General features: G+C 35.1%; 3 protein-coding genes across 7 annotated transcripts; 1 reads left to right on the top strand and 2 right to left on the bottom strand.

Moving 5' to 3' along the window:
* Positions 1 to 6,536: 6,536 nt before the first annotated feature.
* LOC129323104 (uncharacterized) lies at positions 6,537 to 9,154 on the bottom strand. 4 transcript variants are annotated; one of them, XM_054969669.1, is made up of 2 exons: positions 8,932 to 9,154; positions 6,537 to 7,472 (listed from the first exon to the last, which is right to left on the bottom strand). In XM_054969669.1, the coding sequence occupies exons 1-2, from the start codon at positions 8,946 to 8,948 to the stop codon at positions 6,695 to 6,697; spliced, it is 795 nt and encodes a 264-aa protein (XP_054825644.1). In that variant the 5' UTR covers positions 8,949 to 9,154; the 3' UTR covers positions 6,537 to 6,694. The 4 variants fall into 4 exon arrangements, with proteins under 4 accessions (XP_054825644.1, XP_054825646.1, XP_054825645.1 ...); XM_054969671.1 differs by having other exon boundaries at positions 6,537 to 7,383; XM_054969670.1 differs by having other exon boundaries at positions 8,947 to 9,154.
* Positions 9,155 to 10,863: 1,709 nt separating this feature from the next.
* LOC129284392 (uncharacterized) lies at positions 10,864 to 13,039 on the top strand. Of its 2 annotated transcripts, none has more exons than XM_054919855.1 (6): positions 10,864 to 11,021; positions 11,121 to 11,208; positions 11,299 to 11,389; positions 11,699 to 11,783; positions 12,126 to 12,282; positions 12,576 to 13,039. In XM_054919855.1, exons 1-6 carry the CDS (start codon positions 10,980 to 10,982, stop codon positions 12,689 to 12,691), a joined length of 579 nt encoding a protein of 192 aa, XP_054775830.1. In that variant the 5' UTR covers positions 10,864 to 10,979; the 3' UTR covers positions 12,692 to 13,039. The 2 variants fall into 2 exon arrangements, with proteins under 2 accessions (XP_054775830.1, XP_054775832.1); XM_054919857.1 differs by having other exon boundaries at positions 12,464 to 12,591.
* Positions 13,040 to 13,641: 602 nt separating this feature from the next.
* LOC129284382 (uncharacterized) lies at positions 13,642 to 22,836 on the bottom strand. The gene is made up of 24 exons (XM_054919846.1): positions 22,593 to 22,836; positions 20,917 to 21,047; positions 20,621 to 20,705; positions 20,396 to 20,449; positions 20,228 to 20,319; positions 20,034 to 20,137; positions 19,615 to 19,687; positions 19,111 to 19,501; positions 18,537 to 18,860; positions 18,213 to 18,416; positions 17,773 to 17,868; positions 17,598 to 17,658; positions 17,383 to 17,510; positions 16,725 to 16,971; positions 16,501 to 16,637; positions 16,277 to 16,401; positions 15,815 to 15,938; positions 15,675 to 15,733; positions 15,472 to 15,571; positions 15,199 to 15,388; positions 14,863 to 14,964; positions 14,651 to 14,772; positions 14,069 to 14,128; positions 13,642 to 13,953 (listed from the first exon to the last, which is right to left on the bottom strand). The coding sequence occupies exons 1-24, from the start codon at positions 22,629 to 22,631 to the stop codon at positions 13,855 to 13,857; spliced, it is 3,147 nt and encodes a 1,048-aa protein (XP_054775821.1). The 5' UTR covers positions 22,632 to 22,836; the 3' UTR covers positions 13,642 to 13,854.
* Between the last annotated feature and the right edge of the window lie 318 nt (positions 22,837 to 23,154).

Genomic DNA, 23,154 nt, shown 5'->3' with positions numbered 1-23,154 from the left:
GTATTGTGGAAAAGAAAAATAGAACATTAAAAGAGATGATGAATACTTTACTTGTGAGTTTTTCTATGCTTGATAACTTATGGGGTAAAGCTATTTTGTCTGTATATTTTTTACAAAACAGGATACCTCATAAGAAAATAAAAAAAAAACCTTATAAATTATGAAAAGAGTTTACCCTAAATTTAAAATATTTGAAAGTGTGGGGGTGTCTTAAAAAAATTTGTTACTTGATCTTGAAAAGAGAAAAATTAGTTTTAAAACTTCTAATTGCATGTTTATTGGGTATGCTAAACAAATTGCAACTTATCAATTTTTGGTTTTGAAAAGTGATGTTTTAGACTAAAACACAATTGTTGAACGAAAGATGTTGAATTTTTTGAACATATTTTTCCCTTAAAAATTGAGTGTGTCTCAAAACCTGTTAAAATTTATGTTGAACAAAATTTGAATAAGGATTTAGTTTTAAGGAGAAGTAAAAGAAAAAGAAAAGAAACAAGTTTTGGAGGTGATTTTTATACATATTTGGTGCAAGATGAACCACTTAATTTTTATAAAGCTATTTCTTCTCTTAATGCTAAGTTTTGAAAATAAGCAATTGATATTGAAATTGACTCCCTAACGAAGAATAAAACTTAAGTTTTAGTAGATTTTTCTCAAGGAGCAAAGGCTATTGGGCGTAAATGAATTTTTAAGAAAAAAATATTTTCTAGATAGTACAATCGATAAATATAAAGCAAGGCTTGTGGCTAAGGGTTTTACACAAAAAAAAATATTAATTATTTTGACACATTTTATCCTGTAACTGGAATTTCTTTTATAAGAATTCGTATTGCTTTGGCTTCAATTTACAAGCTTTTTGTTCACCAAATGAATGTTAAAACAATATTTTTGAATGTAGACTAAACTTTCTGCTTGGCTCGAGTTTTCGAGCCTCTTCTTTCCTTCTCTGACTTTTATTCTATGCTGGTTCATCTAGGTTATATTGTTCGTGTTTGCTATTATGTTACCTTACATTTACAGGACGAGTTTGTTTAATCTGAGAAGTTTTCGGTCTGCCATACTAGTATGCCAGAATAGTTCTTAATGACAATTTTCTTTTGCATGACTCAAACTTCATTTTCCTACCGACTGCTAACAAAGTTATGTTATAATTGTTTTATATTTATATATGGGTTAAAGGGAAAAAAATGCTTGGAAAATTTTTCTCCAAGAGCACTTCACACCCTAAACTTTTTTTAGAGCATATTTTCCCTTAAAATTTAAAAAAGAGAGCATCTTCACCCCACCATTAACTACTTGAAGGTTGACTGTTAAATATGAGATTTGATTAAGGGTGTTTTTGACTTTCCTTCCTTTTACTTCTCCTTCTTCTTCCATGCGCTTCTTTACAAAAAAATTCCCAAATGAAAAATACAAACTTGTGCAATTTCATTACTACCCTTGGTCAAACTTGCCAAAGAGGCTTCAACAATAAAAAAAATAAGTATTAGGGTATTAAAAATTGAAAATCCTAAAAATATGAGTTGTTATTGACTTATAATATCGTATCTAGATATGTTCTATGTCATGAAAAGACGAGGCCTTTTGGAAATATCAAAAAGTGAACTTGAACTCAAGTAAAGTGGGATCTAATTTTATGTTTTAAGAGTATGAGCCAAATCTCATCTAATCGATCTTGAGAGTAATTAATTTGGAACCCAAGTAAAGGATGCCTCAAACGAATCCTATTTGGTTGCCATAGCCAATATGTTTTTGAGCTTCCCTAATTTTGATGATTATTTAGGAGTTTTTAGACTTGTGTTGATTTTCAAGTTGAATCATTATCCTCTACGCCCAGAGCCTGCAAGCTCCAACAATGGCAAAAAAGTTGTAGGGCATAGAGAGCACATTGTGTTGAGATCTAATAATGCTTTAAGACTTCAAGTTTCTCTCAAAGATGAAACTTTTGTTGTACTACTATTGAAGACCAATCGTCTCTTAATCTCCTCATTGTCGTTGAATCCTTAACAATCCTAACTCTTCCATCCTTTACAGCTAAAGAAAACAATAATGAAACTGCATCAAGATGGATCATCGTGCTTCGATAAAGCAAGTAAAGTAAGATTCTAATAGAAACTATATAGCCTTGACAATGAAGAGTTGAGAAAAGGGCATAAAAAACAAGGGACACCAAATGCTTCGATTAAGAGAGAGAGAGAGAGAGAGAGAGTAGGCCATCGTGTCAACAACATGATAGTGTTGCAATTGTCACCACCTACATTTTGGCTTGTCTCGGTCCCTCTTTGTGTGTTCTCCCTCTACTTTTAAATATATGGTGTATCCCCTTCACTGTAACATCCTCAATTTTAAATGTTGAATTTTAAGTGTTAAAAAGGGTAAATTGAAAAAAATTGAATGATTAATAAATTAATAATGTTTTTGGACTATTAATAAGGTTATTGGATTATTAGATAGTCATTAAAGTAAGCTAGGATGGAGTTTGTGTTAACTAAGCCCAAATACAAAACCTAAATTTCTTCAAGCTTTAATATGCTATCCACCATAGTGGATGAGCCAAAATTTGCTATATTTATCAAGTGAGATAGAAAAGAAGAAGAAGGAGGAAGAAAGGAAAATCTAAGGGAGCATGTTTTGTCTTTGCTAAGGCTTGGCTTCAACATCATTTTTGGGAGCATTTGGAGCTTGATTATTATTAGGTAAGCTTTCTATTTGTCCTTCCTTCTTCTATGTGAAATTTCAGAGTATTTAGGTAGAATGGGTGTTGATTTTAGTTTTCCCTTAGGTTATAACCAAACTTATTAACTTGGAGCCTTGGAGAGTTAAATTAGGTTTCCAAGTCTAAGTTTAAGGATTATATAGTGATTTGAAGTTCTAAGCTACGGTTTGGACGAATCCCAAGTGGAAATTTAAAGATTGGGAATAATGCGAGGTGTGATTTGATGTTTTTTAGGTCTATGGATGTTAGATAAGAATAATGGAATAGATTGGGAGTGTTGTTTTTGTTAAAGAGAAAATTTGAGTATTGTGGATGCCTAAATATAGATAAAAAGGGGGTTATTTATAATTGAAATTGATGATTAGTATTTAATCTTATATATTAAATATTGATCAAGCATTGTTGAGCTAGCAAAATCTAGAGGGGTCATTAAATTGTCATGGTAACCCTTTTTGTGACAAAAAATTTGAGATAACCCAATAATTTAATCCTTTTACTTGCATATTTGAGTGGTTATGAAATTTGTGAAAGTATCTGTATATATATATAATCTATTGTGAAAACTTGTGACTTACTTGAGTTTTGGTGTATTTCGATCTAGGAGATTGTAAATATTAGTGCAAGTGACACTATTGGGTAATTGTACATGTTTGGATGGCTATAGAATGATTATGATAAATTATGCGCACATCCCTTGATTATTGTGAAATCAAGGTTTTAAAAGTCAAATTATGTTTGAAATGTATGTAATGATATATAACTATTCAATTAGGTGTATTGTGACTCATTTAAGTTGGTTTAAGTGGTCTTAGAGTTATTGACACTTAGTTAGTGGGTTTGGACAACTTTGGGTTTGTCTTGAAAGGAAAAAAAGGTCATTTTATACTCAAGTGTCTAATTTATAAATAGTAAAGAGTTTTGTTGTGAAATCGACGCCAATAAGTATGTGGTTCAAAAGTTATGTATAGACATTTGAATTGTTCAAATTGAACGTTGGATGACTAAACAGCGTGCTTCAAAAATTGGTCCCAAAGTGCTATCATTTGCTGTTATGAGAACAAGAGTGCACCGTAGTGCATTACACAGTGAGGGAAAAGTCCCCTTTGTACCATTCACCACAATGGATGACATATGCGTTGCGGCGAATAAGGCATTTTGGACAATGTCTAATTTGTTCTCTTTTAATGTTTGGATGTGCTTTATAATGATTTCATGCTTCCGTTACTTTTTTTTTATATGTTTTAAACTATTGTTTGAACTTAAACATCTTTTCAAAAAAGATTTCTTGGGATTCTAACTTTTAAACTTGATTTTCTTAAACTCTTGTTTATGATAACTTAATATAAGGGCTTGCTTAATCTTAATTATCATGATTGTATTGTATGATGTGTCATGGTAATGTCAAGATAAACATTACATCCATTATTACTAGCAAAAAACTCTTAATCACTAGGGAATGAAAACAGAAACTTAAAACGCAAAAGGGTGCAAAATAGTAAAATATTCTAAGCAAACTTGATTCTAATGGTCAACATTCCCAGTATTAGAACATTTTTACCCTTTAACCTTTTATATATTACAGCAACAAGCTGTTATAACTTTTCAAAATGCTATTACTACTTGAATTATATAGCAAGAGCAACACAAGGAAGGAAAATCAACTACACAAGGACTGGAATTCTTTGAACGTACGACAAGAGGAAGTATGGCTCCAAAAGAGTGGAAAATAAAAGTGTGGATAAATGCCTTTTATGCATGGAAGGTGAGAGAGAGAATCAATATCACTTCATTTAGCTCTGTTCTTGTCTCAAGAATCATAGGCAAATAGAGCATGCTTGTATCTTGTCACCGTCCTCATTGCTCAATGGAACAGAGTCCATGAACTTAAAGCGATATGAGTCTAAGCGCGAACTTAAATGATAGAAGGTAGTTTCTTGTACTAGTTTTCTTTATATTTTAATTTCCCTGTGTTGCTACTGCATTATACAAGCCTTTATGTTAGCAACCCCCCCCCCCTTTCTCTCTCTCTTTGCACTCCATTGAACAAAAAGCACGGCATGATGAAAGGAGATTACAGCAACATCCACACTTCATTTGACAGCAACACCTTTGTCTTCCTTAGCATGCTTCATCATTCAAACAAGGATGAGAGTATTTTTGGTTGTAACTGACTTGTAGGTTATCATCCTCATTACTAAATGGACTCTATTTAGCATTTGTAATGATCTCATAACCACAACCGATGTCATTGAAATTGATCCAGCTATCACCCCCATCAATGCTTTCAAACATTGTTAAATTCCGTATCTCTTTCTTTAACCGTTTTTGTTCACAAGGATCAACGCTTATAACGTATGTAAGTACAAGAGCCAATAAAAAAGAAAAAAGTTATAACAACCACGGGTTACTTTTCTGTTTAAACTATTCATGGCTTATGAATTCTTGCTAATAATACATTTTACTACATATTTTATATTTTATATTCATATAATAATAATATTTATTTTTGTAGGGATTCTAGCACTACAAAAATTTTATAATAGGATTCATATTTGTATAGAAATTAGACTAGGTCTCGTATTTATATAAAGTTTGAGATGAAGCACATGATTCATTATACTTTTATTTCTTGCAATAATAGTCTAAAGCTATAAAGATTAAAATTATTCATTATTATATTAAAAAAAATACTCATAGATTGTGATCGTGGATTGATTTATCCAGTAAGTCATTTATTAAGAAAAAGTTGGATGCTCACATTTCTTGAGAAAAACCTTGAAAGTTTGTTTTCTAGCATCTATATCTATCTAAAGCAAATTTCGTTCAGCAATTCTGACCCCTTGTCTCCTATATTTAAAGAAAAAATCATCTTTGCCATTAGTGAATGATACTCATCACCCTCTACTTAAAAAACAAGAATAATCAATGACAGATAGCTTTGAGCATTTTTGTTCGAAAGATATAGTAACTTGGAGGCGAGGAACAGAAATTAAAGAAATCAAATATTCAATAACTGCCTGCTCATCTCCCTAGTAACCATGGAAGCTAAACCTGTGATGTGCGGATCGAACCTATCACCTTCCTTATTAACGGGTGGACAAATGCTTCCGATTATTTATTTAACTAACGCATAACCAAACTAAATAATGCTAGTGCACAGGATTTTATCCACAGAACAAAGGCGTGATTCCTACAAGAAATTAAAATGAGAAAATATGACTATATCCCCCAATAATTTTCAAGTGTTTTGATACAAGTTTCAGAAATTCTTTTTCATTGTTTCAACTCCTTTAACTTGTTTGCAACATTAATCTCTATTTTTTAACATGCCCAAAAGAATAATGAAAAGGTAATAATGATGTTAAATATGCTGATTTGTGACAAGCAACGTTCATCTTTGTGCTCAGGTGAAATTATGTCATAACCAATTGAAGCCAGAAACATAAAACAAAACAAGATGAACGCTATTAATATACTAAATAATAATTCCACTCAGCACAGAGTAATGACATACTAATGATGCTAGTCATAGGTCAACGTTTTAACATGGTTAGTATCTCATAGTCCTTTTGGACATATTGAAAAATAGAACTAATGTTGCAAATGAAATAAACTAGAAGAACATGAAGCAATAAATAAAAAAACTACAAAAACCAATAGTTATGTTTTCCTGATTAAAAGTTTCATAGTAGGAAATTTTCAACTAGAACCCTCGCGAAATTGTCTAAATTCCTGGACCCTTTTTGCTTGTGCACTCAAGTTCTCTCCACGTGCAATGAAGGATGAAGGATCTAGTTACCAAATTTCTAAAGAATCAATCAAACGCAAGATTCAAACAAATCCATTAAGTGGGACCAATATCCCAGACACAATCCAAATACAGGAACATTACAGTAGCACCAAGAGGTAGACGGATAGTCGGATACCAAGGGTTAAAACCCTAAACATTGAGCCAGCCAAACGGGTCCCAAATCTCTATTACTGCCTCGACCTTGACTCTGCCCGTCTAGCTTCATCTGCTGTAGATGGAAACAGCTCTACGTACCTTGATCCTATTGTCATTTTATCCTTACACATTGCTCTCTTAGCCTCTTCGGCGGAAACAAACTCCACATATGCCTCTCCTGTAGCCTTCCCGTCAGGGCGACATGCAATATGTATCTTATCTTCTACCAGCTTAAAATCTCCAAAAAAATCAATTATTTCAGATTTTGAAACAGTGAATGGAAGTCCACGCATTTTTAATATCTCCGTGTATTCCATTTGGTCCTTATCACTGAACCTCTTGGAACGAGATGGAGGAGGGCTTCCATGATAGTCAGTGTCATATATTCCCTCATAGTTTACCTCAGCAGCAACTGCATTGTAGTAATCTTGCCTCTTACACCTGAAAACCTCCACGTATCTTCGCCCCATGTTCTGCCGATCTCTCTGTAGAGCAAACTCAACTTGCATTGCTCCAGCAAAGACAACAAAAGCCTCCCCTGAGAACCTTCCACTCTTGTTGACCAGCAGTACATCCACAATGTCCAGCCCAGCAAAGAACTTGAAAATGTCAATATCAGTGCAGTTGAAGGGAAGCCCCCTGAGACGAACCACAGGAAAGGGTGGGGGCTGGAAGCCACCAGCATATCCATAAGGTTGAAAGCCAACTGTTCCGCTGCTCACTGCGAAGTAGGGATTGGATTCCATCATTCTTTGTCTCTTTGAGCCAACCTCGTACCCGTCCGAAACCCCCCCGCTTCCCAACATTGCCCTTCAAATTTCATACCCAAAAAAACAGGAAAAAAAATCCCCCACTAAACATGTTAATAAAGCCAAACCCAACCCACACACTTCCCTGACATCTAATTTTAATTCCTAATCTCACAGCATTCATCATAATGATTACTTATCCTAGAAGAATAAATAACATAGAAGAAAGAAAGGAACCAGCTTCCATGCATCAAGGTAACAAACATCTATGCATACCAATACACTAATATTGTACCTAGAATGGACCATAAACGTATGTTTTACAAGTTTAATCAATTTAACACTGAATAGACAATCCATTAATAGCCCATGTAATGGCAAACGGAAAACAAACTGAACCACATTAAAGAGAACATAGTCTTATGAAGAGAACATCCCAAGTTATTTTAATCTAAAATATTGGCAAAACTACAATTGACAGGGCCAAAACACGTAATATAGCGGCATAAACGAAGGAGATGATGTCACTTATGTAAAAATTAACAAGCGTACACCAGATAAGGTTGGACAACAATTCACAAATAATATCAGTCAATAAAAAAAGTCAGAAACTTCAAAAAACTATCATCATCGCTTCAGTGTTGTTCCTAGATCACAGAGTTGTTAGCAACATATTCGCGACATTGTTCCAGCCTACACTAAATTCATTGACGAAATGGCGAAGTTAAGATGTAGAGCCTGGACTGAGAAGGCTACTCACTACAATACATAATGGATGAATATTTGTGAAAAGAATATTCACATTCAAGAGGAGTTCCCATTTCAGGTAATCACTTGATCAAACAGCCAATTATAAAGATGTTGAATATGATTCTACAACAAATTGCTATCTAGGCCAGCAGCCCAGCAGTAAGCCCACCTCCCGGCACCGGCTATCACTTATCAGCAAATGGTGGCTATTAAAATTAAAACTAGTTCTATCTCTGCATATCAATAATTCAACATATTCATCACGAACCAGAAGACCATCCACGATGGTGAACGAAAAGCTCAAATGGGTAGAAAACAAACTGTATGAAACAAACATAAACCCAGGCAGGAAATAATCAAACCAAATAGATCACCGTCAAACCAAAAGAACGCAAAATTTTACAGGAAAAAAATTGAATATTCATGGACTAATTACCACTTTCAATGTTCGAGTCATATCCGAAGGCGAAAAAAAAGGAAAACAACTCCTAAAAACCCCAACACGATGTCCCTAGAGATTTCTAAACGTAGCCATCACCTCACAAACATCAAACACGGAAATATAATCGAAAAGTCTAAAACGTCCGCTACAATGCCAATCTAACATGCTCAATCGCAAGTTCGAATACCTCGTTGAAAAACGAAGACATAAATTTTAAAACGACAATACACAATACAACGGGGAAACAGTGATGAGAAAATATCGGGAAAAAACAGAAAATCAGCTATGCAAAACATTAAAGGCAAAAGATCAAGTCTTCTCAATTTACCCTCTGGATCCGTACATGGTTCCGAGGCCGCTGTAAGGTCTGCCGTAAGGCGGTTCCGTCGCCGGAGGAAAACGAAAGGGCTCCAGGATTCCTTTGAAGAAAGAACTCCCGCAAAGATGAATAGAGGAAGGAAACCCTAACTAGGGTTTGATAAGTTTTCAAAAGACTTTCTTCGTCAAAACCAGCACTCCCGTTTCGTGATTGCTTTTCAGTGCCGGGTTGGTCTCGTTCCGTTATTTAAATACCGTAAGTTGTGCTGTGAATGACCTTTTTTTACTTTTTTCCCCCTCTCCTTTTAGGCCCGAAGAGAAAGGGAAATACCCAATTCACCTTACGGCACTCAAGTCTCAACGACCTAGAGAAATTTTGAGGTAAACCGATACACAATGTCTTTGTATCTTATCCAGTAAAAATATAATATTTAAATAAAATTAAGTATAAATTAATTTTATTATTAATAATAATAAAGAGAGAAAAAAATTAAATATGTATTTTATTATAAGATATGTCACATTAAATTTTATTTAAACAACTTAAAACATTCTAGTTAAATAGATCATAAATAACATAGCACATTTAATATATCTAAAAATTTCTAATATGTCAGATCATTGATCCAAAGGTGGTATTGATAAGCAAGAGTGTTTATGATTTTGATTTGTTTTGATTTTGAAAAAAATTAAATCTAACCAAACCAATCAATTCACAAAAATTTGGGACTTATTCAATTTTTTTAATTAATATAGTTCAACTTAGTTTAAATTTGTATCAAGTTTAAGTTTTTTTTTAGATATTTTTCTTAATCAATACTCCCTCCATTTAAAAATATAAAATATTTTTAATTGAATCTCACCCACTAATAAAGTAATTATTTACTTTCAAACTAACCATATCTTTTCATATTTATTTTTATTAAATACCCTACAATAAATATAAAATATTCATTAATAGGTGTATTTTTTAAAAAAGATAATATTTATGCCTTGAAAGACTAAAAATGTCTTATATTTTTTTAACATTAACTTCTTAAAAAATACTTTATATTTTTTAACAAAATGAGTGTGTGCATGTGTGAACAAAAGAATATTTTTAACAATTATTTAGCTCATTTAACTATTAAAAACTAACATATTATCCTTGAAATACTTATTATCAAATTAAAAAGTATCATAAAAAGTAAAGCCAACATTTAACTATTTTTAATAAATGATTTATAGGTAATTAAATTTGAGAAAAAAATTAGACAAATGTATAAAAATATACTCCTTCCGTTCAAAAATGTAAGACATTTTTAACTGAATCTCACTTCCAATAAAGTATTTACCTACTTTCAAACTAACTCTATTTTTTCATATTTACCCCTATTAAATATAATAAATATAAAGTCACTATCAATAGGAGTACTTTAAAAAAAAGACAATGAATACACCTTAAAAGATTAAAAATGCCTTACATTTTCAAACATACAACTCCTCAAAAAAATTTTTATATTTCTAAATGAAGGGAGTATATAACAAGACTTAGTTTGATTTGTTTCATGTTTCAAGAAATAAAAATATGAACCAAAAGAAATCAATCAATTTTGCAAAAAAAAAAAAATTAACCAGGCCTTAATTATAATTGTTCTTTATCTATTTATATCAATTTAGTTTAGTATAATTGGTTTATATTAGTTTTGAACACCATTAATTAAGGAAGAATTACTTTGAGATTCCATACAATACAATTAAATATTATAAAATTTATTGACAATTGAAAAAAATAAAAAATAACAGCTAAATGTGTTACCATTTTTTTTTTGCCAAGTTATCAATAAATTTTGTGATATTTAATTATATTGTGTAATTCTTCCTTGATTATAAAATATTTTTTAGAAGAATTCACAAGATCATTTGTTTTATTTTAAAAAAATGGGTTGGGCCGGTACGAAACTATGTATTGATCGGCCAATCACTGGTCATGATCTCACGGAGGAATTGGCTTTGTGGGGGGCGTCTCGCCGTGGAAGGAGCGCGCTTTATCAGGATTCTGGAAGAACTTTAGAGACTATGGCGGGTCCGGGCAAATGCATCCTCGTCACCGGTCCTCCGGTAAGTCCCGCGTCAACTCGGTCCTCCCAATTTCAATACTCGATGCTTGGAAGTTTCTTCTGCCTTTTCATTGGATCACGTGGGAGGTTTTGTGCTCAGGGTGTGGGCAAAAGCACTCTGATTATGAGAGTGATCGAGGGCCTCAAAACTTCAAATCCCAACCTCAAGGTTCAAGGCTTCTACACTCGTAGGCTTCTCCTCTTCCTCTCTTCCTGGTTACATTTCATCCTGGTTATGCGTCAATATCTTTCGTTATTGATAGTGGAGGAATTTTCAGGTGAAGTTAGACAAGGAAGCGAGAGAATTGGTTTCGAGGTTGTCACCCTAGATGGTCGCATGGGTCCACTTGCCTCCGCCAACATTTCTAGGTATCTTTATTTTCTCTCCTTCCTTTTGCATGAATCCTAATATTTTCATTCCCAAGTCCTTAAATGTCTGTAGCACAACCGCTGCCATTCTGAGGCGTGCATTGTGATTTTTTTCAACTTGGGAGTGACTCTGGTGTTTTTTGTTTGATGCTTCATGCTTCTTGGCGACGTTATGACACTTCTTTATGATTTTAAGCGCAAAAGCAGTTTACCTATAACACACGTGCTGCAGTTGATCTATCTTATAATTGACAATATTGTCTTCTAACTTAACTTTTCGTATTTATGCGTGATGTTATTTAATGGCAGGCCAGAGTCTCGCAGATGGCCCAGTGTTGGAAACTACAAAGTTGATATAGCATCTTTCGAGTCACTGGCTCTGCCTGAGTTGCAGGTGAGGAGTGAGCTGGTTTTCTCAAGACTATTGTTTATTGGTTGTGAGTCTTATATGGTTTATGCATTTGTCGATAAAATTGTTAGCACCTTGAGTGGGACATAAGTTTGCTGCATATTTCTCGAAGAATATTAGTTAAATCCATTTTTGTGTATTTCCAAAATTTTATGTCTGTTCTGACATGTAAATTGTAATCTATCGTGACAATTTCATTGCATGCAGCATGAGTGTTGTCTTTGAGTGTTGATTTGGCGATGATGTCATAGAATAGAAGCATTTTACCTGCAATGTATTAGATTAGACTTGAATCTTTGATGGTCTGAAGACACATTCAATGAATAGGTCAGAGAAGATATTGATCTCTTCATCATTGATGAAGTTGGTAAGATGGAGTTGTACAGCTCATCCTTCTTCCCTGCTGTTCTGAAAGTCTTGGAATCAAATATCCCAATTTTGGCTTCGATTCCAATTCCCAAATATGGTAGAGATATACCTGAAGGTAATTTTAGACTTTTGCATATTTCCGTCTCTCGAACTGCCTGTTTATTGGTTGATAATGATAATCTTCTTTTATGGTTTTATTTATTTATTCGCATAGAGACAGTGTTGAAATGATCTCATTTAGACATCCTGAAATAGAATTACTCTTGCCAATTGATTTCTTCTAACGAGTGACACAGGACAAATTCTCTCCTCGAGCAAAAAATGTAGGACGGGCACTTGATTCATGTAAAGATCAAAGTTTTGAGTGTTTCTGAAATAGTAAATAACTGAGGCTGCCAATTTATGCAGTTGCTAGATTGCGGAGTCATCCAGCAGCAGATATTTATACCTTGAGCGTTAGTAACAGAGTTGCTGTTAGAGAAGAGATACTCTCCCTATTGGTAGACCTGTTGAGAAAACATTAGTGGTCCAATAGTCTTATATTTGAACTCTTGCCATGCTGTCTTTCTTGAAGTTGGGAACTTATTATGTGCTGAAGAAACGCGAGAGAACGAGTCTCAATGAGACATTCAAACTTGGTCTTCACTGAGGTGTGTGCTTCATCATGCAAAATGAATGTCGTTGTTGAACTGCATTCAAACTTAATACAGTTTTATTTGCCCATTAGGTCTGTAGAAATTTCATTAATCGCAAATAATACTTGTTTCCGATTAGTTAATATAGTTTCGGTGTTGCTGGCCTTTTTGTTATAAGTTATATCCCATCGGGCTTGTCTGTTTATAAATTAAAATAATGAATTTTCATTTTGTTAACATTGGCATTTGCCAGGTTTGTGTTTATATTTGCACATATCAAAGATTTGTTTACGAGGTATGTGGAGATGTTGATTTTCATGTTTAAAATGCTTTTAAGTCGTTGGCCTAAAAAAAATACTGCGAAGTAGTGGTTTTTGTTCCCTTCACAGGCTAAGTGTGCTCCTGGAGGAGTGTAGACAAGGTTGTGAGCCCCCTAGTTCTTCTAACCAGCCACTGGAATTAGGTCTTCTGAAGTTAAGAGAATCTGAAATTGGTAATTGGTAAGCTGAACGCTTAACATATATTTTGCTATATATACATTAAACGAAGACATAATATACTACCATTTATTTGAAATTGACCAATTTTTGAAATTTAACTCCAGATGATCCACATCTTCCATTGTATGGCTTGTAAGGGAAAGCAAAACACAAGTAGCTAGTATTGCTTTCTTCTACTAGTAAAAGAACAAAAAGCGTTGTAAGGAAATTAAAGATATTAATCTTCAAATGTATAAAGTGCCAGGCTTTCAAAATGGATTTCGAAGCATTTGAAAATCTAGGATATTGAATTATCAATTGTGATCTTGAAGATTATTGTCAGTTTTGCAATGATCAAGCTTCAAATGGAAGAAACCCTGTCAACTTTTAAGGGGAAGAAATACTATATTCCCCATCCATGATTTGATGTGTCTTGATCACAAGAGTGAAAAAAAATATAAACACAAAAACAATGGCGAACAACTTACACGCACAAAAATCTTTACAAATATAAATTAAAAAAAACAATTTATAAACTAACAAGAGTCCGAATAAGTATAGTCCGGAGACTTTTCAACGCTTATCTTGTTCAGCAGTTCGCAGAACCTGTTTCGCCAATGATGAAAATGATCTTGCTGTATCCTGCATCTCTGTAGCTCGAAGATTGATACCCTGCCCAACTCACAAGATGAGTGCATGAATTATTTCTTGCATCCAGTAAAACTAGGTCTGGTTGTACTTTGTAGTTCGTAGCATTTTGTATTTCAAATATAACTACATAAAATACCTGTAGTTTTCGCATGTTCTCCTGCAACTTGTTCTGTGCCAATTTAGCAGTGCTAGTTTCCTGCCGCAATTCATGATCGATTCATGTTTCCAGTAACATTTCAAAAATCATAACGATTCTAATGTAGTATACAAAATGGTAAATGCATTATCTAATATTCATTGAACAAAGCACGGCTGCCATTAATATATTTTATTTTCAGAAAAGAAAATACACTTTTGAACAAATAAAATCCTTCATGAACCATGAGTTATCCATATAGATCTTCTCTGAAGTCGGCAGTTTCTTAAAGCGATTGCAGAGCTGCCACTGCTCTGTCAATGGACCCGACATTAATAACTTGAATGAGTGGCTTTTCATGATAATAGAGAAGCTCAAATATAGTCGATCATAAGCTTAATCATTTTGACAGATTATCGATCTTGACTCTCTTGCTCGTGAGCCTATAACTGCATTAAGCAGTATACACCATATGGTCATACTACAAGAAGCAAGTTTTTCACCTGTAAATAGGCGCAACAGAGTATTCCATGCTCGTGAAGACTACCATGTGAATAAATATATGCTGAATGCATTACTTACGTCGGAGGAAGAAGAAAACCCATATTTTTTCTTGATTTGATCAACTGCACCACCTTTCTCATCTTGCTGCTCTTCCTTATCTGATGTTTTCTGGATGTTTCCCTTCATGTCTTTCAACCTTCCTGTACATTGGATGCTCAGCAAAATCAGCTAACGTTCAGGACAAATCTTTTAAACATCCTTAAAGACATAGTAGTGAAGCGGTCACTAACCCTTCAGAGCCTGAAATTTGCCAGTCAAATTCGTCTTATTGAGAGTCCCCAGTATCCTTTGATCTTTGCGTCTCTCTCTGGGATCCCCGAGGTCAATGTCATCTATAGAGGAGGAAAGCAAAACATCTTGAATTGGCCTTTACAGAAAATCCCAAGGGCTTCTGATGTAAGTTATAGAGAAAGATGAAATTTCAGCCTCTCTCTCTCTCTCTCACAAACACACACAACTCGGAACATAAAATTTATAGCTGTAGAAGTAGTTTTTTTTAGGTCCACAAGGGCACTTCTTATCAACAAAGGGATTATCCAGACAGATCGTGTGTAAATTAGTCATACCTATGTTTAATTCAAGCTCATCCTCATCCATGGTAAGGTTTTCATTATTGTCAGCATCACTCGGAAAATTTGCATTAGAAAAGATCACTGAGAGTTGCCGCATGCTTTCTTTTGTATCTTCTAATTCCATGAGGGTCAAATGCTTTTCTTTACTGCCAGTAAAATCTTTGATAACAGAGCTAAATATACCCTGACCCGCCAAAAAAAAAAGGAAAAAGAATGGAATCACATACATTATAGAGTTTTGAAAGTAAATAAAAACTAGTGTTCTACCTTTTTCTTTTCTTTATGGATGATGACCGGGGCAGGGACAGCTTCTTCATATTGCTGCTTCCTCTCTTTTATGTAGACACAGCTGACACTGTCCAAAAGCCTAAAAAGAAGCCAAGCAAAGCAAGACCACGATAAGAGCTCTTGTTAGTACAGTAGTGAGATTGATAACATAATTTCCTATGACAATCTCTAGCCTCCTATACCTGAAAACATCCCTCTGGGCTATCATTGAGGCAACCAAAATTTCCTGGTCACCATTCACCTGTAAATGGAAGTTGAATTAATTTGTAAACTATATTAATTATTTAATTCAAGCTATGGAAATAGTAAAATATATTGGTACCATAACAAGATCTCCTTCGGACGAACAGCACATCTGTCTATCAGAAAATGACTTTAATTTCGATGGTGAATAGATGAAATCTCTAATTGAGGTCTCCAGGATCAGGGATAACTCTGGCAAAGACCTAATATTTGGAAATGAAATAATATATGTAGCGTTAAACACTAAAGAATGAAAATTTATTTTAAAGAGCATGTTACGAAGTTGAGAAACTAGAAATGGTTAGAAGTACTGATTTTGAGCTCCGAGCAAACACTTGTCGTTTTGCTTCTGGACTAAATCACTATTTGTTTGATATAAATTGCCGTTTTAATGTTTGACTACAAAACTACATTGGAACACATGCCAACAGAAGCATATTTTTGGTCTTATCATTTTTCTAATAGAAAGGAGAATTCTGCTCGTGCAGTTGGCACCAAGAAAGTCTTGTACGCACACACATGTCAAGAAAAGAGCCACCACCTTAGCTCTGCTTTTCCATTGGTGAAGAGGAGCACAAGTCCAATATCAGAATGACTGTAGAATGTAGATGCCCAGCAACAGGATGAGGAATGAAACTTCTTCTTGTGAAGCACCTTTTTAACACCCTGAAACATCCGACCAGTGTAATGCAGGCATCAGCAAATGTTCTACTGTTATTCGTAACATAGAATTGTTGGTATGAATAGAAGTGTAGTGCATATTACCTGAACAACATGCACTAAAGAATATACATACAAAGCTTTCTCAGAACACAACAAAATGCTCGATTGCTTTGTTGTTGCATCCTCAATATCATTCACTTCGCTTGTGCCCAACCCTTTGGTTAATTCTCCTTGACCATCTTAGTCACAACAAAGACGTGATTTTCAGACTTGTTCTCCCAAAGTTTATGATAATTGATTGTTGTGTCAATTTAGAAAGCTCTTACCTAACACTTGCATAAGCAGAGCTCTAGACGGCTTCTTAGGATGAACAGCGTCAGAACTCAATTTTTTTCCAGTTTCACTATCAAATGCCAGAACAGATGAATCCTTTGTTCCAACAGCTAAAATATTTTTCTTAAAACCCTGCAAACTGCATGTTCGGAAGTGTAGAGAGATGATACCGGTACTAATCCCACTTGTGATTTGTTTCTGATATAACAAAGTTGAGCCATTCATATCAATAACTGAAACCTGCAACAAAATTGGGTTCACTTGTGTTATTACGTATAATTCTTCAGTGAGATAATAAAAAACTGTGAACATCAAAGCAGAAGGAATCAAATGTGGCAGGTAGATGGCACAATATATTTTTGAGTCTACTAAATGATCCTTGGCATTTTTTTTTTTTTGGCCAACAAAAATTATCCTAGGCATTAGCTGAGGTGTTCAATGAAAGTTCAAATATTTTAATTAATGATCATATTCACCCAACGGCATCCATGATGTCCATTTCAGCTCAGATCAAATCAACGTGTATCTGGTAATAAAAAATTCGCATGTTGCACCATTGTCACAAAAATTCACAATTTTGAATACTTGCTAGGGTTGGAAAGTAAGCCCAAAGTAAGTTTCAAGAAAATAAAATTTCGGAAAATAGCTCACACATCCTTGGTCAGAACCAACAGCGAGATGTTTTGAGCCATGATCGATGTTCATGGATAGTACAGCACCATTAGTCTTTACAAGTTTCACACTGTGAATTATATGATCAGCCGCTTTTTTGGTGCTTCCTACAAAGAAGAATTGAAATGCGTGTCACTCTTAGACTGAACGAGCCGACTAATGGATAGCAACGGTAATATATGCAGATAAAATACCCGTAAGAGATATGAAGCTGTTGCTTGAATAAGGTTCAGGTTTGAATCTGAAGATGCAAACCTGTAGATCATGTTAATGGCAAGCGTACTGTAAAATAATAGGGGTTGAAGAGAAAAGGAAAGAAAGATGAAAAATAATCAAAATATACTAAATTCATAATTGAAGAAACCTCACCATTCCACTCTGGTCTCCAGAAACAAGAAGAGGAGAGTTGGTATCAAAATATAATGCTGTTATGGGTATGCCCCTTGTAGAAAACTCATGTTCACTCTGCATAAAGTTGAAGGGAAAGAACAAAAAGAATAATAAATTATTAAACAGGAAAAGTAAATTAACAACAATTCTTCAATACTTGGGAAAAAGGAAAATAACTGCATCTAATCCTCCAATGGCCTGCTTGAACCAAAAAATTACCTAGGAGGCTATACTCTTACCGATGCTATCATGTCATTGTACGAGTTCTTCACAGCCCATTTTATAGGCAATAAATATACGATGAAAATTTTGAATTAATATCGTTAACAACTGGGAACAAACTTTTATTTTCTTTCCGCTCAGAGTAGACAACTTGTGAACATACGAAGTGTCTGACCAAAAAAAAAAAAAAAAAATACCTGTTGCTTCAACTGCAAAATTGGGATGAAAAAGGGACATGACGCATCCCAGAAAGTTATGGCTCCATCACTGTGGCCAGTTATGTACAAGTTTTTGACTTTTGAAAATCCAGTGAAGTTCGAAGAATTCAGAATAGCCCCGTCTTTGTGTTTTGTTTCAACGGGCATAAGAGGTGGGTAATTCCTCAACAACTGAACATATTCCTATTAGACAACAGGTGGCAGAAGCAACATAAAGGGAAGCCGATTCAGTGAAATTGAAAACATGAATATGTTTTGTCAAAGAAATCTAAGTGACTGTTCGAGATTAACTTTGCATGTTACCTCATCATCTGGATTTCGGAGATTAGGATTGTCCGAGATGAACTTTGCCGCCGTGATGCTTGAATCTGCCAGTGGCAACTTAATCATCACTTCCCTTGGCAGTGACGGTGAGGACTTAGACTGGCATTGTAGAAGATACCTTTCAATCGAACTATCATCGTACGCATAAACACGGCCTGATTTCCCAAGCAAAACTAAAGAATCTTGTTTATGCTTGCTTTGCTCACTTGAAGTTGATAAGACCTCCATGTCAATACAGCATTCAGCCAAATGAAGACCCAGCTTAATTGTGCGAGACTCAGTCTTCTCATTCAGTAACACTACCTGCGTAGTATTAGCTATCAGAATCTTCTAACAGAAACAACGGACGGACTCTTTTACAGCTCAGCACTACATTATATGATATCTTCCAGAACAGTTCTTTCACATGTCATGATTATATGGAAGAATCTTATAACGAACGACTAAAATTACATTGGAAATATTAACTTGTATTCCTCTATTTTCATACCAAAAAGCACTATCATTTATAAGTTGAGGATTATATTCAGAATGATCCAAGCAAAACATATACCTGGACTAAGTTTGGAGATGCAATGTCAGAAGCTCCGATGACATAAAGTCGACTTGCCTTTCCTTCACCATATATCCATTTTACTGAGCCAATGGGAATTTTATCTGATTTATATCCTAGGTTAAGCTTGAACATAGGAGTGTTTTGAGTAGCATAATCAGATGCCAAATCATTTCCAACGTTTTGAGAAGGGACATTCCAAATTAAAAGCTCTCCATTGCTGTACCCTACAACCACTTTACTTCCGAAAGGACATGCCCAGCATGCAGAAGTCGCTTTCTTAGTTTCATTATAGGATGGTTGTGATATGTTTCCACCAGTTCTGAAGATAGATTTGCTTTCTTGAATATCCCATAATATTATTTGGCCATTTCTAAAAATTATGAGAACCCTGCATGGGAACACAAAATAGAAGAAAATCTTTAAATCAAACATGAATAATAAAAATCTGGCCTCAATCGTAATGTTTCAAGGGAATGAGATGACTGGTTTTGTGGAGTTTACCTCTTACTTTCAGCTGCTAGTTGAGGTAGTATATGTGTCACGGCAGTATCATCAGGCACTTCAGTCAGAATCCCTGAACAGGATGCTTAAGGAACTTAAGAATTGAAAACCAAGCCCTTCTATGAGAGATCAAAGAGAGAAGGGGGCAATAATTCTTAGAGGATTAGCATATGCTTGAGTAAATGTTATAAAATGTGAAATAAATGATAATGTTCTTACACACCCCACATGGTTTCTAGTTTGAATGTGATAAAATTTCTAAATATCAATTTAGTATGTTACAAATAGATTTTGTTTTCCTCCTCTTTGGTATCCACCGGTTAAAAAGGACCAGGTGAATGAAACCTTTACAACTAATCATTTACTTAAAGATCATGCGAGCCAAGTGAAAACAACATAAAAGCGGCTAAGCATCTAACCATAGGAAGCTGACAGAGGGATGATGTATTTCATGTTTACTATATGCCATGGTTCTTGATCCAGGTTGAAGACCGAAATATTACCAACAGAATCTCCAATGTACCTAACAATTCAGGTGCATATGCCCATGGCTTTAGATGCTCCCAAACAATAATTTCTTGATAGTTTATTTTGACGTAGACATATTACTTACATGTAGAAGCTATGCTGAATGACAGCAAAGGAAGTAATTTCTCCTTTGACAACGTATTCATCAGCCAACAGCTTCTTGTCAAGGTCCCAAACCTAAGTACAAGGTTTCTTCATCGATATCTGTTTCTGAGTGAACTACATAGGAAAACATAATCTCCAAGGTACTTACCTCAATATAGTTATTGAAAGTGACATTTACAAGGATGCCTTGATTCTGGATGAACTGCATATAAATGTCATGATGTTGTTAATGTACAGATTTTCTTTATAGTCCCAGAAAAAGAATATTTCCACAACTTGAAGAGGAACATTAATTTGGCCAGCTGCCTGGTAATGACAAAATGGGCAATGAAACGTGTAACCTTGATGAAAGGAAAGGGTAAAGGAGCATAACCTGTAGAAACTTGCTAGGCACTGGCTCAGGAGATTGGAGAATGGCTTGAGTGTTATTTTTTCCAAACAGTTTAATTCTGCCATCCCTGCTTGTGAAGAAAAGCACGAAATAAGTTTCAAGCCTTCTAGATGTTTATACAGAAAACCATGGAAACGATTTGAAAGAGACAACAGAACAATGCATAAACATTGTATAACAAAATATCTGCCGCTGCTTCCGATAAAGTAGTATATATTTTCGAACAAGTTACAGATAAGACGCCATAGTGAGTCAAGAAAAGGCAAGGAACAACGTACTTTGTAGACAGAGCAAGAATCTTCTGATTATTGTCATAAGCTAACTTAGTGCCGTTGGATGGGACCCCATAGTGAAAAACCAAACGTACGTCTAAATCGCTGGCTTTTAGCCCATCTGAATTTCCAGCAGGCTGCACGCACAACTCGAAACTTGAGCAAAAAGTTCGACCAAAGACACACACACATTATTATATGCTCCAAAGTTGTTAACAAATTACTTATAAATAAGTCATCCAGGCTTAAAGGCGAGTTGTAAAATTAACAACAGTTTCTGAGCCTCAAATACTGTACGCCAACTTGCAGCTTCTTTTGGTCAGATGTCTCAGTTTGTCGAGTGGCTCTTGGTGGTACCGGGGAATACGCCGATAGATACATTAAACTTGAATTTCTCACATCGAAAAAGCCGATTATAATTAATAAAAATATACGTGCACTTGCGCGCGTGTGAGTGTGCGTGTGCGTGTGTGGGGAAGCACAGGACGGCTTCCTCGTTCTGAGGTTGCCTCTACCCTCGGGCCTTGGATTCTTGTGGGCTCAAGCCGAACTTAACGGTCTCTAACATGGATCCACCGACCGCCCTCCTAAATTCATCATCTTAGCAAGGGCCCACACTATAACCGACCCTGTCCCCTTTATATCCAAGCGAGTGATGTTTAAAAACAAAAGTAAAGCGGTATTTTAATTAATTTAATTTAATATTCCATTAAAAGAGGTTACTGATTATTAATCTCTAAATAATTATAAATCGCCAAAAATCAATTAATAATATTTTTCATCATATTATTTGGAGAAGGAATTTTTTATACAGAGAGAGCGAGGGGGAGAGAGAGAGTAAATAACATCCTTTTTTAACCGAATAAATAATATCTTTTAGTTGTCCACATTTAGATATATATCTTCCTTTACCATATTTGCACTGTTGTCTGGGCCAGGCTGACTATCCATCCTTTAAGAGTAATTGCTTCAAAGTAGATAAAACCAAATCTTTTTCAGGCAAACCAAAATCAAAAAGAAAAAATCTTCGTATTTGTGTGTGCAAAGACCGACTAATAAGAAAAGGAAGAAATATGCATAATATCATGGTATCATGGAAAAAAACGGGCAAAATCTCCTTTTCCTTTCTCTCTGGGAGGCAATCGATGAAACTTATAATTTTCCAAGCCCTGGCAATGAAAACCATACAGCTGTACATTGCGGTATCATTTTTATTTGTTCAATCTCGATCAAAAGATCATTTTTCATTTTGAAGTTTGGATAACCAAGCGAAAAACCGGGAGGCGAAAAATTGTGGACTGGTATACTATCCTGTATTAGCATTTTATAAATGGTAAGATGGCTTTGTTGAGATACTGCAGTTTATGTTGTCCTCGTATCGTTACTGGGAGAACAGAATAAGAAAGTTAGCACGGGGCCTGAAGAAATTGTTAAAAAAGCGTTCATCCTACCTAACAATCTCTCCAGTTCTTTCCTTCAAGACACGGTCCGAGGCCAAGCTCTGGAAGTCGGATCAGTTCTCAGAGAAATAGCACACAAAAATGAATTGAACGCTGAGATCATAGTTTTGTGAAAACGAGACCAAGAGGAAATCGGAAAGGCTCATAACAAAAAGAAGACACGGGGAATGATTGGAAAAAGCAAGCGGAGTTGAAAAGAAAAATGAAAACAATTGAACTGACCTTCTTGACGGAGGCTTTCTCTACCAGCTTCTTGAACATTGCGGGATGACGATGAGAAAAGCGAGTCTAGATCGGTGAGAGAGAATGACAGAGGAAAGTGCTTCAAGTGCTTTGTGATAACCGAAAACAGTCAGAGGGTGAGAGAGAGTTGGCAGTGCTTTGGGGAGAGAGCAGTTGATCACAGTTTTTCTTTTGTTGTTTTTTTTGGGCTTCCCTGATGGATGAATGCAAGGAAGAGACAAGCATTTTACGAGTGAGGGCGAGGGGTTAATAATTTAATTAGTTAATTAAATGATATATAGGAATTCAAAAAGGAAATTCTATGGCAAAAAGCGGGCCGGGCTGGGATCCAATGCGGATTGGCGCACGTGGACAGGCGGAGAGAGATGGAGACATGGATTTGGATATATCTGACCACGTCTCGGTGTCTTCACTCTTGGGACCAAACTAATGAAGGGTGATGATCACATTGAACAAATTAGGAAAGGGAGAGACGACAAGGGGTCGGATGAGACACGCGTCAAACTCTAGTTGCCCCATGATTCTTGGAGGCCTGCGTGGC

The sequence above is a fragment of the Prosopis cineraria genome, unplaced genomic scaffold, assembly GCF_029017545.1.
Source record: "Prosopis cineraria cultivar Desert tree isolate PC_DT_omini unplaced genomic scaffold, ASM2901754v1 PC10, whole genome shotgun sequence".
NCBI classification, from domain to species: Eukaryota; Viridiplantae; Streptophyta; class Magnoliopsida; order Fabales; family Fabaceae; genus Prosopis; species Prosopis cineraria.
This window is presented reverse-complemented; position numbering and strand designations above follow the sequence as displayed.